Source organism: Centrocercus urophasianus, unplaced genomic scaffold (genome assembly GCF_019232065.1).
Source record: "Centrocercus urophasianus isolate 14NV4802_14NV808 unplaced genomic scaffold, USGS_Curo_1.0 seq_22, whole genome shotgun sequence".
Classification (NCBI taxonomy): Eukaryota; Metazoa; Chordata; class Aves; order Galliformes; family Phasianidae; genus Centrocercus; species Centrocercus urophasianus.
Genome location: NW_024884778.1, coordinates 11,137,666 through 11,150,074, shown reverse-complemented (window position 1 = coordinate 11,150,074; position 12,409 = coordinate 11,137,666). Strand labels below are relative to the sequence as shown.

The 12,409-nt window shown below is 36.4% G+C and overlaps 1 protein-coding gene across 1 annotated transcript in view; it reads right to left on the bottom strand.

Annotated features, from left to right (window-relative positions):
* DNAH12 (dynein axonemal heavy chain 12) overlaps positions 1-12,409 on the bottom strand; it is a 63,570-nt gene that overhangs the window by 33,300 nt on the left and 17,861 nt on the right. The window contains exons 23-36 of the mRNA XM_042823490.1: positions 11,176-11,295; positions 10,638-10,794; positions 10,214-10,386; positions 9,041-9,193; positions 8,532-8,771; positions 7,346-7,591; positions 6,909-7,028; positions 5,896-6,005; positions 4,588-4,771; positions 3,282-3,422; positions 2,297-2,380; positions 2,025-2,213; positions 1,197-1,316; positions 146-334 (exon numbers count right to left, since the gene is read on the bottom strand). Coding sequence (XP_042679424.1) covers positions 146-334; positions 1,197-1,316; positions 2,025-2,213; positions 2,297-2,380; positions 3,282-3,422; positions 4,588-4,771; positions 5,896-6,005; positions 6,909-7,028; positions 7,346-7,591; positions 8,532-8,771; positions 9,041-9,193; positions 10,214-10,386; positions 10,638-10,794; positions 11,176-11,295 — 2,226 coding nt within the window. The remainder of the gene's footprint in view (positions 1-145; positions 335-1,196; positions 1,317-2,024; positions 2,214-2,296; positions 2,381-3,281; positions 3,423-4,587; positions 4,772-5,895; positions 6,006-6,908; positions 7,029-7,345; positions 7,592-8,531; positions 8,772-9,040; positions 9,194-10,213; positions 10,387-10,637; positions 10,795-11,175; positions 11,296-12,409) is intronic.

The following is a 12,409-nucleotide window of genomic DNA, read 5'->3' as shown; positions in this document are numbered from 1 at the left end:
GTATGCACTGTGGGATTTGGTTCAACATTAATACTTTATAACATTCGACAAACTCTATGAAGTTGAAATATCCACCCAGCTCTGTTTTCATTCCACTCAGACTGTACAAATTTTCTTCTATCGGTGTAGAAGCAAGAAGTCATACCTCATACACATAGTCATACACCAAACCCTTCTCTTCAAAGGGACACTCCCATTTTCCCACGGCCTTTGGTACTGGATTTGTTTCAGATTTCCCAGCCAAAGTTTCCCTCAAGAAAGTATCAAAAATGATTCTGCTGTCACTATCACAAGTGCCACCAATGGACCAGACTGTGGCAAAAGCAAAGGAACCCTGCAAGGGCGAAACAACAAGAAAGAGTCTGAAAAACTGATACATAATGTGAGCTTTCTATAGTCCGATTATCAGGTAATTCAGAAAAAATATTTACAGGTTGCCCTAGAATAAAACCTGGTCGAGAGGGATCTAGAAATCTGATTAATGCCAAACTAAAACCTCATTCAAGGAAACACATGAAAAAAAAAAAAGCGCACAGACTGAAGCATTCTGTCACATGTCAAACTCTGAGAATAGATCAGCCACACTTATCTCAGGGATTTTCTAATTACAGACCAGGATCTAGGAATCTTCAAGTTAAGTTTTAAATAGAAACATCTATATTTTGTATTTTTGTTTGTGTTTTTTTTGTTTGTTTGTTTGTTTTTGTTTTGTTTTCAAATCCTACAAAGAGCCGTAACAGTCAGACACAGAGCCTATCTTTCTATCTTTCACAGAAAACTCTCCTCCCAAGGAAGTTTTCTCACACAAGTCAATGAGTCTGACACAGACACATGTAATGCATCTTTCTGTCTAAGTATTACGTTCCATAAGGGAAACCAGATCCTCTGCTTTAGCTAATTACTCAGTTAGTTGGAAAGCTCACCTAATAAAAACAGTAGTTATGCCAGTTAATTGGAAACACAGTAAAATCCCAACTAATTGGAAATACAGTAAAATATTTAATTGTATTCATTATTTGTTACACTACCACATCCTGGCAACTCCGAAGTTTGCTGGGGGGAAGGGGAACAACAAAGAAGCAAAGCTGTTTCTCATTTCTCTTAATCCCAAACTAAGTTGGCTTTGTTAGTTAAATTAATTTTGAAGACAAGTATATGCAGATATGTACTACAACAGGTTTGAAAAAGCAACCAACCATAATCCACACACGGATATTTTTGTTGGTGGGATCCTCTTGTGCCATTTGACAAGTCAACATTTCAAAAAGCCGTGTAAGAGCTACTACAGCATTGCTATTGCTTGTAGGTACCAGCTCCTGAGAGACACAAAAGAAAGGGCATTATGCTACATGAGTTAAAGTAGCTTATCTCTTGGAGTTAAAATTCTAAAGTAATTAAATAATTAGCTAATACATAAATATTTGAAAGCAAGGTTTACACTGATTTTCATTCTAAAAACCATTTATCTGTACTTGGAATGTCAAAACACAGAGGTTGCTAAGCACTTTCACTGCCACTAAATGACTATGTATAGTCATACATCTGGAAGCAAAAGGAATACACACAAAAACAACAATGAACAAAAAGCAGAAGCCTATGTGCTATAGTGCAGTTTGCAAAAAAAAAAAAAAAAAAAGACACGTTTCCTTAAAGCTTAAAACGTGTATTCCTTATTTGACACAACATCTTTAAAAGAAAAAAGCCACAGAACACACATAAAATCTAATCACCACCAAAAACATAAAATAGGAAAGACTTTCCACTCAGTAATTTGAGTAACTGATTTTTTTTTTTTTTTAAAGAACAGGGTGAAAACTGTGACCAGCTTACAATGCAAGTCACACCTAGTATTCTTGTTCTAACTTTTCAGACCAGACACAAGAGCTGCCCTTCCCTAACACCAAGAGGGGGCCGCTGCATATGCACTATAATTGCTCCTATCAGGAGAGAACAGCTTCTCCCTACCCAAATTTAACTGAATCTAAGTAGACAACTGTTGCAGCAAAAATCAAATCAAAAAATACCTTGCACTTTTTCTGACGGAGCTGTAATGCTGGTGGTATTAACCAATCAAAAAGACCTTGTAGGAGATCCTGATGCTCCTTCAAGTTAAGAGGTTCAGGCAGTTTATTCAACCAAGAGGTAACAAGTGGTGTCCAGCCCAGTTGTGAAGGTTCCAAATAAATCATGCCACAGCGACTGACCGTAGCAGGCTAAGGAAGAATTGCAAACTCATTCTATTATAAGTTTAATATATTGAACCTTGTTTTACCTTTCCATTAAATAAAAAACTTACTGATGCCTGGGAAAGGTCCATTGTTTCAAAAATCAGACTCATCTGAGGAGACATCTGAATGATTTCCCCACTCATCAGACAAAGCTTTGATTAAGAAAAGAAAATCACAAAGATTTAAAAAAAAAAAAAAAATAATTACTTGCTAATTACTCTTCCTGCCTCACTAGAAATTGTACATGAAAATCAGCAAAGCCAAGTATATGCAAAGGAGAGGCCAACCACATCAGTGTTAAATCATTCGGAGCAGTAATTAGTGCCATACTAGATTTAGCTAAATCCTTTACTTCTATCATAGTATTCCACATTATCCTCCCAGTAGCTTAATTACCAGTAACTAATCCTGCATATGACAGGATAAAGAAAAGGCCTCAAGCAGAAAGGAGAAAGAAGATTTGCTGCTATTGTTGCTGCTAACGAAGCATTCCAGTTGGAGAGCCATTTTTCCTGCTTAGAAAAATAACAGTCCAAATTGAATATTTTGAAAAATCTAAACATAACACGTAGTCTGTAATTTTTACACACACTTTTTCAGAAGTGCTGTGCAGTTACAGCTTTGATTTCAGAAGTTCATCGTGAAAATGCAAACGCTTTCTTTTTTCAGTTGAGATTGCAAAAACATATAATTAAAGACAAGTTTTGAAAACAGGGCCTTCACAGTAATTGTAATTGAATGTCACTTTTTTAAAAAATTGATTTAATTGAATTATTAAAATTGATTTAAAATTATTAATTTTGTTAGAAGTTACAAATATTAAGGGGATACTACACACTAAATGTGTTACAAGTTGACTATCATTCAAAAAAAACCCAAAAGGAACAAAAAGAAACAACTTCACAAATCTTACAGTTTGTTCCCAAAGCCACCTTGCACTTACACTTTTCAAATGCCAAGCATTGCTGTGTGCTTTTGTGCTTTTATTCCTTGAAGATTATTTTCAAAACGTCTTATCAATTTACTTAGGCATTTATTTGCACTGACTGATACCTTTTTGTTGTCATCCAGAACTGTGTTCATGCTTTCTATCCACAGGGTATCAATTGGGCCATCAAAGATAACCCACTTGCGCTCAGGAGTCTCCGATAATGCAAATTCTCTGAAAGTATTAGCAACGATACCATCTGTCCACTAGAGGGGGAGAGAGTAGGAATGAGAAGTAAGACGACGGCACATAGATCTCAGTTTAAAAAGTCAGTAAGTGATCCCATCGGTAAGTATTTGTCAAAGACAGCTTTAATTGAACAGAAAAATGTGACACCTTCATTTCCTTTTCATTATTCTTTAACTATTCTTCTCTTGCTTGGAAAAGAGTAGAACACAGATTTGCAGTTTCACAAAGGACCATGCCAGCAAATGGAAATTAAACAGTGGTATTTTGCCTGTAAAACTGTATTTTTTTAAGAAACAAAGGAAAGGAACTTAGATGTGCTTCTGCTCTGTTTTGCATCTGCTTTTTCCCAGAGTCACCCTAAGTTTCACTATTTCACATTCCTTTTTTTATGTTGTTCCTTCTCCAAACCAAAGTTTTACACGTGGAGACAAATCAGGTTTTAAGCTTTTCTAAATAGTTTTTTGTACTGACTTAATTACACCAGTTGAATTGACAGAGAAACTAATCCAGTTAAGTTTAGTATGTCCACCTAGCGTGGATGGAAGTACATTAGAACAACGACCCTCAGTGTGGTACTGCTTATTTTGCATGTGTAAACCCATACAATTTCATACAACCTTACTGCTACGTTTATTTGAAACACTAGTTTGAAATCAGCCCTCTAAGTATTAGCTAAAACAACACTTACGACTCTGTTCTCATGTGCATTTAAAATGACAAAGCCATAAATTCAACTGTTTACTACTGAGAATCAAAGAGACTTGATATATACGGGAATAGGAAAAAACAAAAAGCATTAGAAATACTACAAAGTAGGAAAACCACACGGGATCATTAGCTCCCAGTCCTTGAACCCATACTGGTATGTTTGCTTATTTTTTCTTAAAGTCAGCCAAGCAGTTCAGTTATTTACAGTAAGCACTTGAGAACAGGAAAGGGATGAAGAAATGCTGTCTGGAATTAGGACTCAAAAGCTACAAGCAGGAGCAATGTGACGTGCCTTTCCTGACTGTGAAAAGAGCTGAGCAATAACACCATGAGTTAACCTGAAGTCAGAATATAGTTAAACCAGTGCAGTCACACAAGTCCCATGAAATCCATGAAGATAAACTAGAAACTGAAACAGGAACAAAAAAAAATAAACTGGCCACTGCTACATGCTGTTTTTAAACCATACGTTACCTCATGTGATATCAGATCAAACTGCCCAAAAAGCTGACCCATAGTGATCGATTTGGGGTTCACAGTTCTAAAGACCACTTTCTCTTCTTCACCATAACCACGTTCTTTCATAAGAGACAGCGTATCTGCCAGCACGTGTAGAACTTTGGTCTTCCCAGAAAAGGGTTCCCCTACCAGCATAAAGCTGTTAGGTGGAAAGAAAGAAAAAAAAGCAATTAATAGATCTGTCTTGCATTTTAACTTTTGCAGACCACATGAAGGACAACAATATTACTTATATGCTATTTATCTTTAAACATTGTGGTAGATCTGGCCCTCCTTTCTAGAAAAAGCATACTTGCATTCTAAAGGAGTTGCTTTCAAAGCCATACACGAACTCACATGCTTACACTGCATATACATCTAAGTTCTTCAACTCAGTCATTTTAGCTTTAGATTTACAAAACATAATTTAGGCAGAAAACAGTTGATTTGCACATGCAAACTTAACTGCACAGCCACTGTACACAAGTTGTCCTCTAAAACTTAGATTCACCCCTTAATTTCACTTATTTATAGAATCAAGCATTATTTTCTGGTTTATTTTCTATCCTGGACAGCTTGTAGCAAAGTTCTGGAAGAAGACAAACAGAAGAAATGCATACTTCACAGACACACACACACGCACACACAGATACACAAACTACCTTCAGCCACATTTAAAAAAACTCTACTGGTCATCCAGCAGAGGGATGTGCCTGTAGCAGTGTCACCCTGGAAGGATTAATTAATGAGCTGAATAGCAGTATTCATAAGGGCAATACATTGTTCACATTCCCTCAGTCAGCTTACTGCTCAGTAATAAAAGCTAGGAATAAAATGGCAAAGCCCTGACTAACACAGCTGCTCACTGCCAGCTAACTGAAGCCCAGTCAGCCTCCAAGCAGTGGCAGCTTCCCCCCCAATGAACTCCCTCCACTTTCATTGTACAGCATGAGTTACACAGTATGGAATATCCTCGCGGCCAGTCTGGGCCAGCTGTTCTGGTTCCATCCCTTTGTGCAGCCCAGCCTTTTCATTGGGAGGTCAGTATGAGAAGCTGAAAGATTCCTCACTTGGCAAAAGCACTACTCAACGAATATTATTTTTTCCTTCAATCCAAAACATGGCACCATACCAGAAAAAAAATCTACCTCAACAGTAACCATTTCAAAACAAAGTGAACCATTCTGCCACTCATACTATCTTCCAACGTTGATATAGATAACTACCATGACATAAACCAAAACGACAACACATACAGCTTGTGAAACAGTAAAGAGAACTTACCCATGCCTAACAATCATCATTTCATACGTCTGTATCATTTTCTCTACAAAAGCTTTCACAGGTTGGACGTTATGTCGAATACAACACTCAACTGCACATTCCAGAAAATCCTAAAACCAAACCAAATCACAACCTTATCATTTGCTACAAGCATTTTTTTCTTTTCCTTGTTTTCCTTTTTAAAAACCAGTTCTCGTGTTTACAATTTATAGACGTATAAATCTAGATTAAGTATTTTTATTACATTTGATTCATTGTGAAATTACAAGTAAATATTCACTGCACCCTATTCCTTAAATTATCATCTTGGACTACAATAGTTTATGATCATTAATAAGGGTTTCACATTAAATAATACATATCATACCTCTAACACTGTTAATCAGAATACAGCAAACACCCCTGGAAAAAAAACAAAACAAAACAAAAAAAACAAAAAAACTTTCGTACTTTTAATGCTACAGCAGGAGTTAACTACAGATTTGATCCTGAGGGGATGTTATATCCTCACCAGGAACTAACAGTGTGCTTGAGCATAATATGGTTTTGTCAGGAGTTTAGCATTCACTGGAGAAATTTAACAAGTCCGTTTTGTCTTTTCCTACACGTTCATCTGCTCCCCAGTGATCCTCCTATAAAGGAGCTGTGCTTTATTTGTGGCTATAAGCAAGAAAAAAATACAAGTGCAAGTTAAGTGCAAGGCTTAACTTCACTAAAATATATCAAAAAATTAGGGATCAATTGTATCCAAAAATTAAAATCAGACAGACTCTTCTATTTAGTAAATTTCCAGATCAGTTTCTGATTTCTTACACTGTCATTCTGGATGTAATGGATCTTGGATGTGAATTATACTCAGATGCAAGAATTTTCTGTGGTACAAATTTCAGTGCAAGCATTCTACAATTTTTCTTACTTTTCAGTAACTCATAAATTACTGTATTATTTACACCTGGTTACAAAAGAAACAAAACCAATACTGTTTAGGTAGAAGAGGTTACAAGTTTACTTACTTTGTAGTCTGCATCAGGAAGTTTGATTCCAGGAAATAAATCACTTGTTATACCCATGAAGAGAGGTATATCACATGACAAAAATTTGGGCTCATTCACATCCTTGATTGATCTAAGAAGCTAGAGAATACAATACACGTTCTATTAGTAATGGAGAATATGCTGTTCAGAAACTAAAACAATCTAATATGCAATTAAGATTCTTAATTATACGGTGCCTTCGATAATGATGCCAGTTAAGCAGAATCAGCAGCACAGCACTGGAAAGTGTAGCATGCACTTAAAAGATAATAAAAGACAATTATCTTTGTTTCATCAATAGGGAAACTAAGTAAGGATGATCAGTGACGTGTCAATAAAGATGTGGTGGAACTGTCCTAACAACTCTGAGCTGCTTGCATCAGTGAAGTTCCTTAAGAATTATTCCCTGAACTTACCAATACATCCTCATCTTCCTCTGGAAATTTCAGTTTTAAATTCCCAGCAGCCACCAACACAGCTTTAACTGCTCGCATGCCATAGTCATAGTGATACTGAGAAGAAAGCTGCTCTGAACAAAGCCTGTAGGTCATTACTATCTTCACTGATAGTGACTTTGCATTCAGAAATCCATACGAGTAGAGAGAAATTTCTGCTATCAAAGCATAGTTAGGAACCATCATGGCTACTGTTCGGAATAGGACCTGAAAGACACACCCCCAAAGAAATATCTTATGACAATTTTGTGAGGAATGGATTCATCCCACCACAGCATTTCTAATGGTAAACATTATCAGCTTTTGAAATGAAGTACTCCTTAATGAGATCAGGTAGATAAGCTATAGATGATTTGCAACAGTCACAGAATTCTAGAACTGGAAAGCAGGACTGTTAGAACACTGGGAGCCCACAGAATAGATAAAATCACCAATATTTGCAGATACAGTTTACAACTCACTAGAAATAAGTGCATACCATCAAGATCCACCACGAGGTACGATCGAACACGGAAAAGACATCCTACCAGCTCTTATCCCTCAGCACTGTCTCAACACTGCAGTTTGCCCCCACACTGACACATCCCACAGAGCAGTGCATGATGTAGACAGCGTGAGCAAATGTACTTCCATTCCTGAAGTGATCTGAAGCTGACATACTTTTAATACTGCACTAAGTCTGCTTTAAGTTAACATTCACAGCTCCTGCTCAGTCCCACATTGAGTCTAAAGGGACAGATGCCAGGCAGCACTGCTTCAAAAAGCCTCCAGATTACTTGGTTAAAGCCAAACGTCCCACTGAAACCACTAATATAGACACAACAATAATCTTTAATATTTTATTTCATCATGTAACATAAGGAAACTCATTACCTGGACAAGGTTTAGTTCACTGACATTTATTCTATCAGATAAGACCACAATTAAATGCTATGCAAAAATTACTTCCTTAAAGCATTTTTTCTAACACATTCCTCCAATTTTTTCAAATTCTTTCAAAATACCAGTAATTAGGAAAAAGAGAGGCTTAGTATGTCAATAATTAATAAATACATAAGCAGTACAATCTGAATTAAACCTGAATTAATACCAGCAATATGTGCCTTTTAGAAACATTTTAAAGCAGAAACATCTTTTATTGTTTTACCTTCAGATTATCTGGAAGTTCAGAACGTCCTGCATAACCTGGATTCATAGTAATAGCTACAAAACAGTTGGGGTTAAGTTTCAGCTCAGTTCCTTCAAAAACAAACTTTTCTAGTTTTGCCTGTATGGCTCTCTGGATGCAAAGGATCTGCTGGGCCACAACAGACAACACTTCCAGTTCAATGCGATTGAATTCATCAAAACATGCCCATGCACCTGATGAAGCCAAACCCTTGAAAAACTGTAAAATGAAAAAAGACAACAATAGCATCCCTAATTTTTAAGAGTCCAAAAGAAAATAAGAGTATCAGCAGTCATTTCTTTTTGTGTTCTAATTAGTGACTTGATAGGATTTCACGGCACAGAAAACATTAACATGTTGAGACCAGTGTATTACATCCAAGAGCAGCAAACTTCAGGTGACACCCATTCACAAGTGCTTCAGCAAAGTGGGCATTCTACAGTTCCCATCCTAATAAATAAAACAGGAGTTCTAACACTTCTATTTACCTTTCCCATTGCCACATAATCGAGGCCATCAGAGCAGTTGAAGACAACACACTGCACAGCAAGAGCTTTAGCTAAGTCTTTTGTGGTCTCTGTTTTACCTGTCCCTGCAGGACCCTCTGGGGCTCCACCAAGGTTTAAATAAAAAGCTCCAATCTAAGAAACAGAAATAGTTCATGAAAATTATTAGTGCGTCATTAGGAGATTATTTTGAATGAAAATGTGAATTTAAATTGCACTGACAGATACAACGACTGCATGAAACAAACAAAAGAGCATTTATAGATTGTACCAATTTATAAATCTGGAAATTATTTATAGTGTAGAAATAGAGATAACTGAATTTTCCATAAAAGAAAGTTTAGTCTTACACACCATCATGACAACGATTACTCAAACTTTATTAGATCCAACCTTTATTTTTTTGTTTAGATACAACTTTAAAATCAAATTTGAAGCCATTACTCAGTTGCTATTCTTTTCTATATCTGCTTCTCGTTTAATATACTTTTTCCACTTTTCACTTTCCACACTCCCTTTTGTAGCATTTCTATTCCATTCTCCATTCCTTATGGAATTCCTTCCTTCCAAGATTAAAAGTCTGTGAGCCAAAAAACGGACTGTGACGAGCAGCCACATCACCTTCTTCTGTCATAACTATGGACAGAACCTTTAATGTTTCAACAAATATGTACCAAACGTCAGCTAGAACCATACCACAAAAACTAAATCTACAAAGAGAGCAAAATATTTTCATATGCACCAGTCAGGCCTTCTGAGAGTAATTATAAACCTACAGAGGTGGTGATTTGGTCTCCACAACGTCTAGAAAAATTTGAAACCATATTCCAGCCAAATAAATTGCAAGAATGTTGTGTTCTTGTTACCTGTGAAGTGATAAAACGTAGATAGGGAGGTTTTCCTTTAGTATTTCAAAAAATAGAACAGTCCACTACTGTTTAAGCCACTGTTTGGTGGGCCAGATTCATTGCTATAGACCCACTTAATGTTCAACAAGCCACAGAAATTGTGATTTTTGAAAGCTCCTTTTTAACAGAAATAGCTCTCACAGCAACTGAAAGCCCTATGAGTACGATTGCAATGAACAGGGTAAAAAATAACATATTACAGTAAACATGGTGTTTAGTAATATTAGCAAAGATCATAAGATCATACCAAGGTGCGATAACACCTGTCTGTCAGAGGAGTAATGACCAGGCGTGGTGAGTTCCCAAGGTATTCATAAGCATATTTTACATTGCAGTTAATGATGCAGACTCGAACGTTCTCTAATTCCCAGTAATACCGGAGTTGGGCAAGCCACTGAAAGTCTGTTTCATTCTGTACACCTGATAGACACGTAATTAAAAGCAACAATAAAGGAAATTTTAGATAACTGGATTTTCTGGATTTAACTGGATTTAAAGCTTTGAAATTATTATGATGCTCACATCATAAGTAATCACATAGACTTGATACTCACATCTTAAAACTGTTGTGTTTTATTAAGCAAAATGAGATTGGGTAGCCAAATTTAATTAACACAGTATTAAGGAATTACAGAAACACAGGAATAAAAATATCTTAAAATGATAGGTACCACTCTCAATCATTTCCATGAGGACATCTCTAGCATGAACATCAATAGTAACCAAGGCACCCAGTGTAGTCCTTGTTTGCTTTGACAGTTTTCCTCTTACCAGCTCTACGATATCAGTAAGTTGAAGCTGAAGTGTATCATAATAGTTCTTCAAGCCCTGGGAGAAACAGTGGTAGCTGTGAAACTGAATATTTGACAGTTTCAAGTGTTTCAGACTTCTTTACAATAATTAAATACCATAATGGGGATTGCTTATTAAGCCATTCTTATATCATCATATTTTTGCACAAACCTCTCTCTTAATCAGCTTTGCATTTATGACTTTAATATATGCTTGCTCTAAACAAGAGCATTCAAATATCTGAATCAAAGTTAGAAACTGCTTTATAGAAATTCCATACCAAACTCATATACTGATGCTTTATCAAATTTTATTTTCACTGTAGAAAGGTAAGATTTGACTAGGCAAAATACATTATCTGAAAATAAATAAGTAAATAAACAAATAAAATCTAAAGATTATGTATCACATAGGTACCTCTGGCTGACTGCAAAGAACTTCATGGACCTCACTTGTCCAGAACATTTGGGATACACACAATACTACTTGTCCAGGCCACTCCAGAACCCAACTTTTTCTCTCAGTCTCTAGATATGCCTGAAAGAGATTAATACAGTACACAAATACAGGGTCAGTGCATACACACCATAACAGGGGGTTCTGGTGGATGAAAAGCTCAACAAGAGCCAGCACCATACACTTGCCACCCAAAAAGCCACCTGTATCTTGGGTTACATCAAAAGAAGTCTTGTTAGCAGGTCAAAGAGGTGATTGCCCCCGTCTGCTCCTGTGGGACTCCACTCACAATACTGTGTTCTACTCAGAGGCACCCAACATCAGAAGGCACAGACTTGTTTGAGTGAATGTAGAGGAGGGCTGTGAAGATGATCTGAGGGCTGGAGCACCTCTTCTACAAAAGACAGGCTAAGAAAGTTGAGGTTATACGGCCTAGAAAGGAAAAGACTCTGGAGACGCCTTAGAGCAGACTTTTCAGTACTTAAAGAGAACCTACAAGAAAGCTTTATCAGGGAGAGTAGACAAGGAATAACCATTTAAACTATTTAAGGGTAGATTTGAATGAGATAAAGAATAAATTCTTTACTATGAGATTATTAAACCTCTAAAACAGGCAGGCCAGAGAAGTTGAGGATGTTCCATCCCTGGAAGAGTTCAAGGCCAGGCTGGATAGGACTTTGGCCAGCATGATCTAATAGAAAGTGTCCCTGCCCATGGCAGGGTTGTTAAAACTGGGTGATCTTTAAGGTCCTTTCCAACCCTATGATTCTACAATGTAATAAAAAGTACATATTGTGAATCTATTGATATTCTTTTATGGAAGTACTCCTTTTTTATTTTCAAAATGTAAGTGAACTTTTAAATGGCTTTTTATCCACAGATTTGCAATTTGATCTTAAATGTTAAGATACATTTATTTATATTTCCATACTATGTAAACATTCTCAGTGTGCAAACTTCACACAAGAAAGCTTTTCTGGCTCATGATCTTTGTTGAGGAGGGAGGAAATGTTAATTAATTAAATTCAAATGATATATCCTTGAAACACAGTAATGCTGCAAATAATTTAAAACAAATTTAAATCCAGTATTACAACTTCAATCTTACTCAAACTAAACTCTTATCTCTCTCAGTGGCCTATAAATATAAGACATGCTAACTTCTTCCTGGTGCCATAACTTCACCTATTTCAAC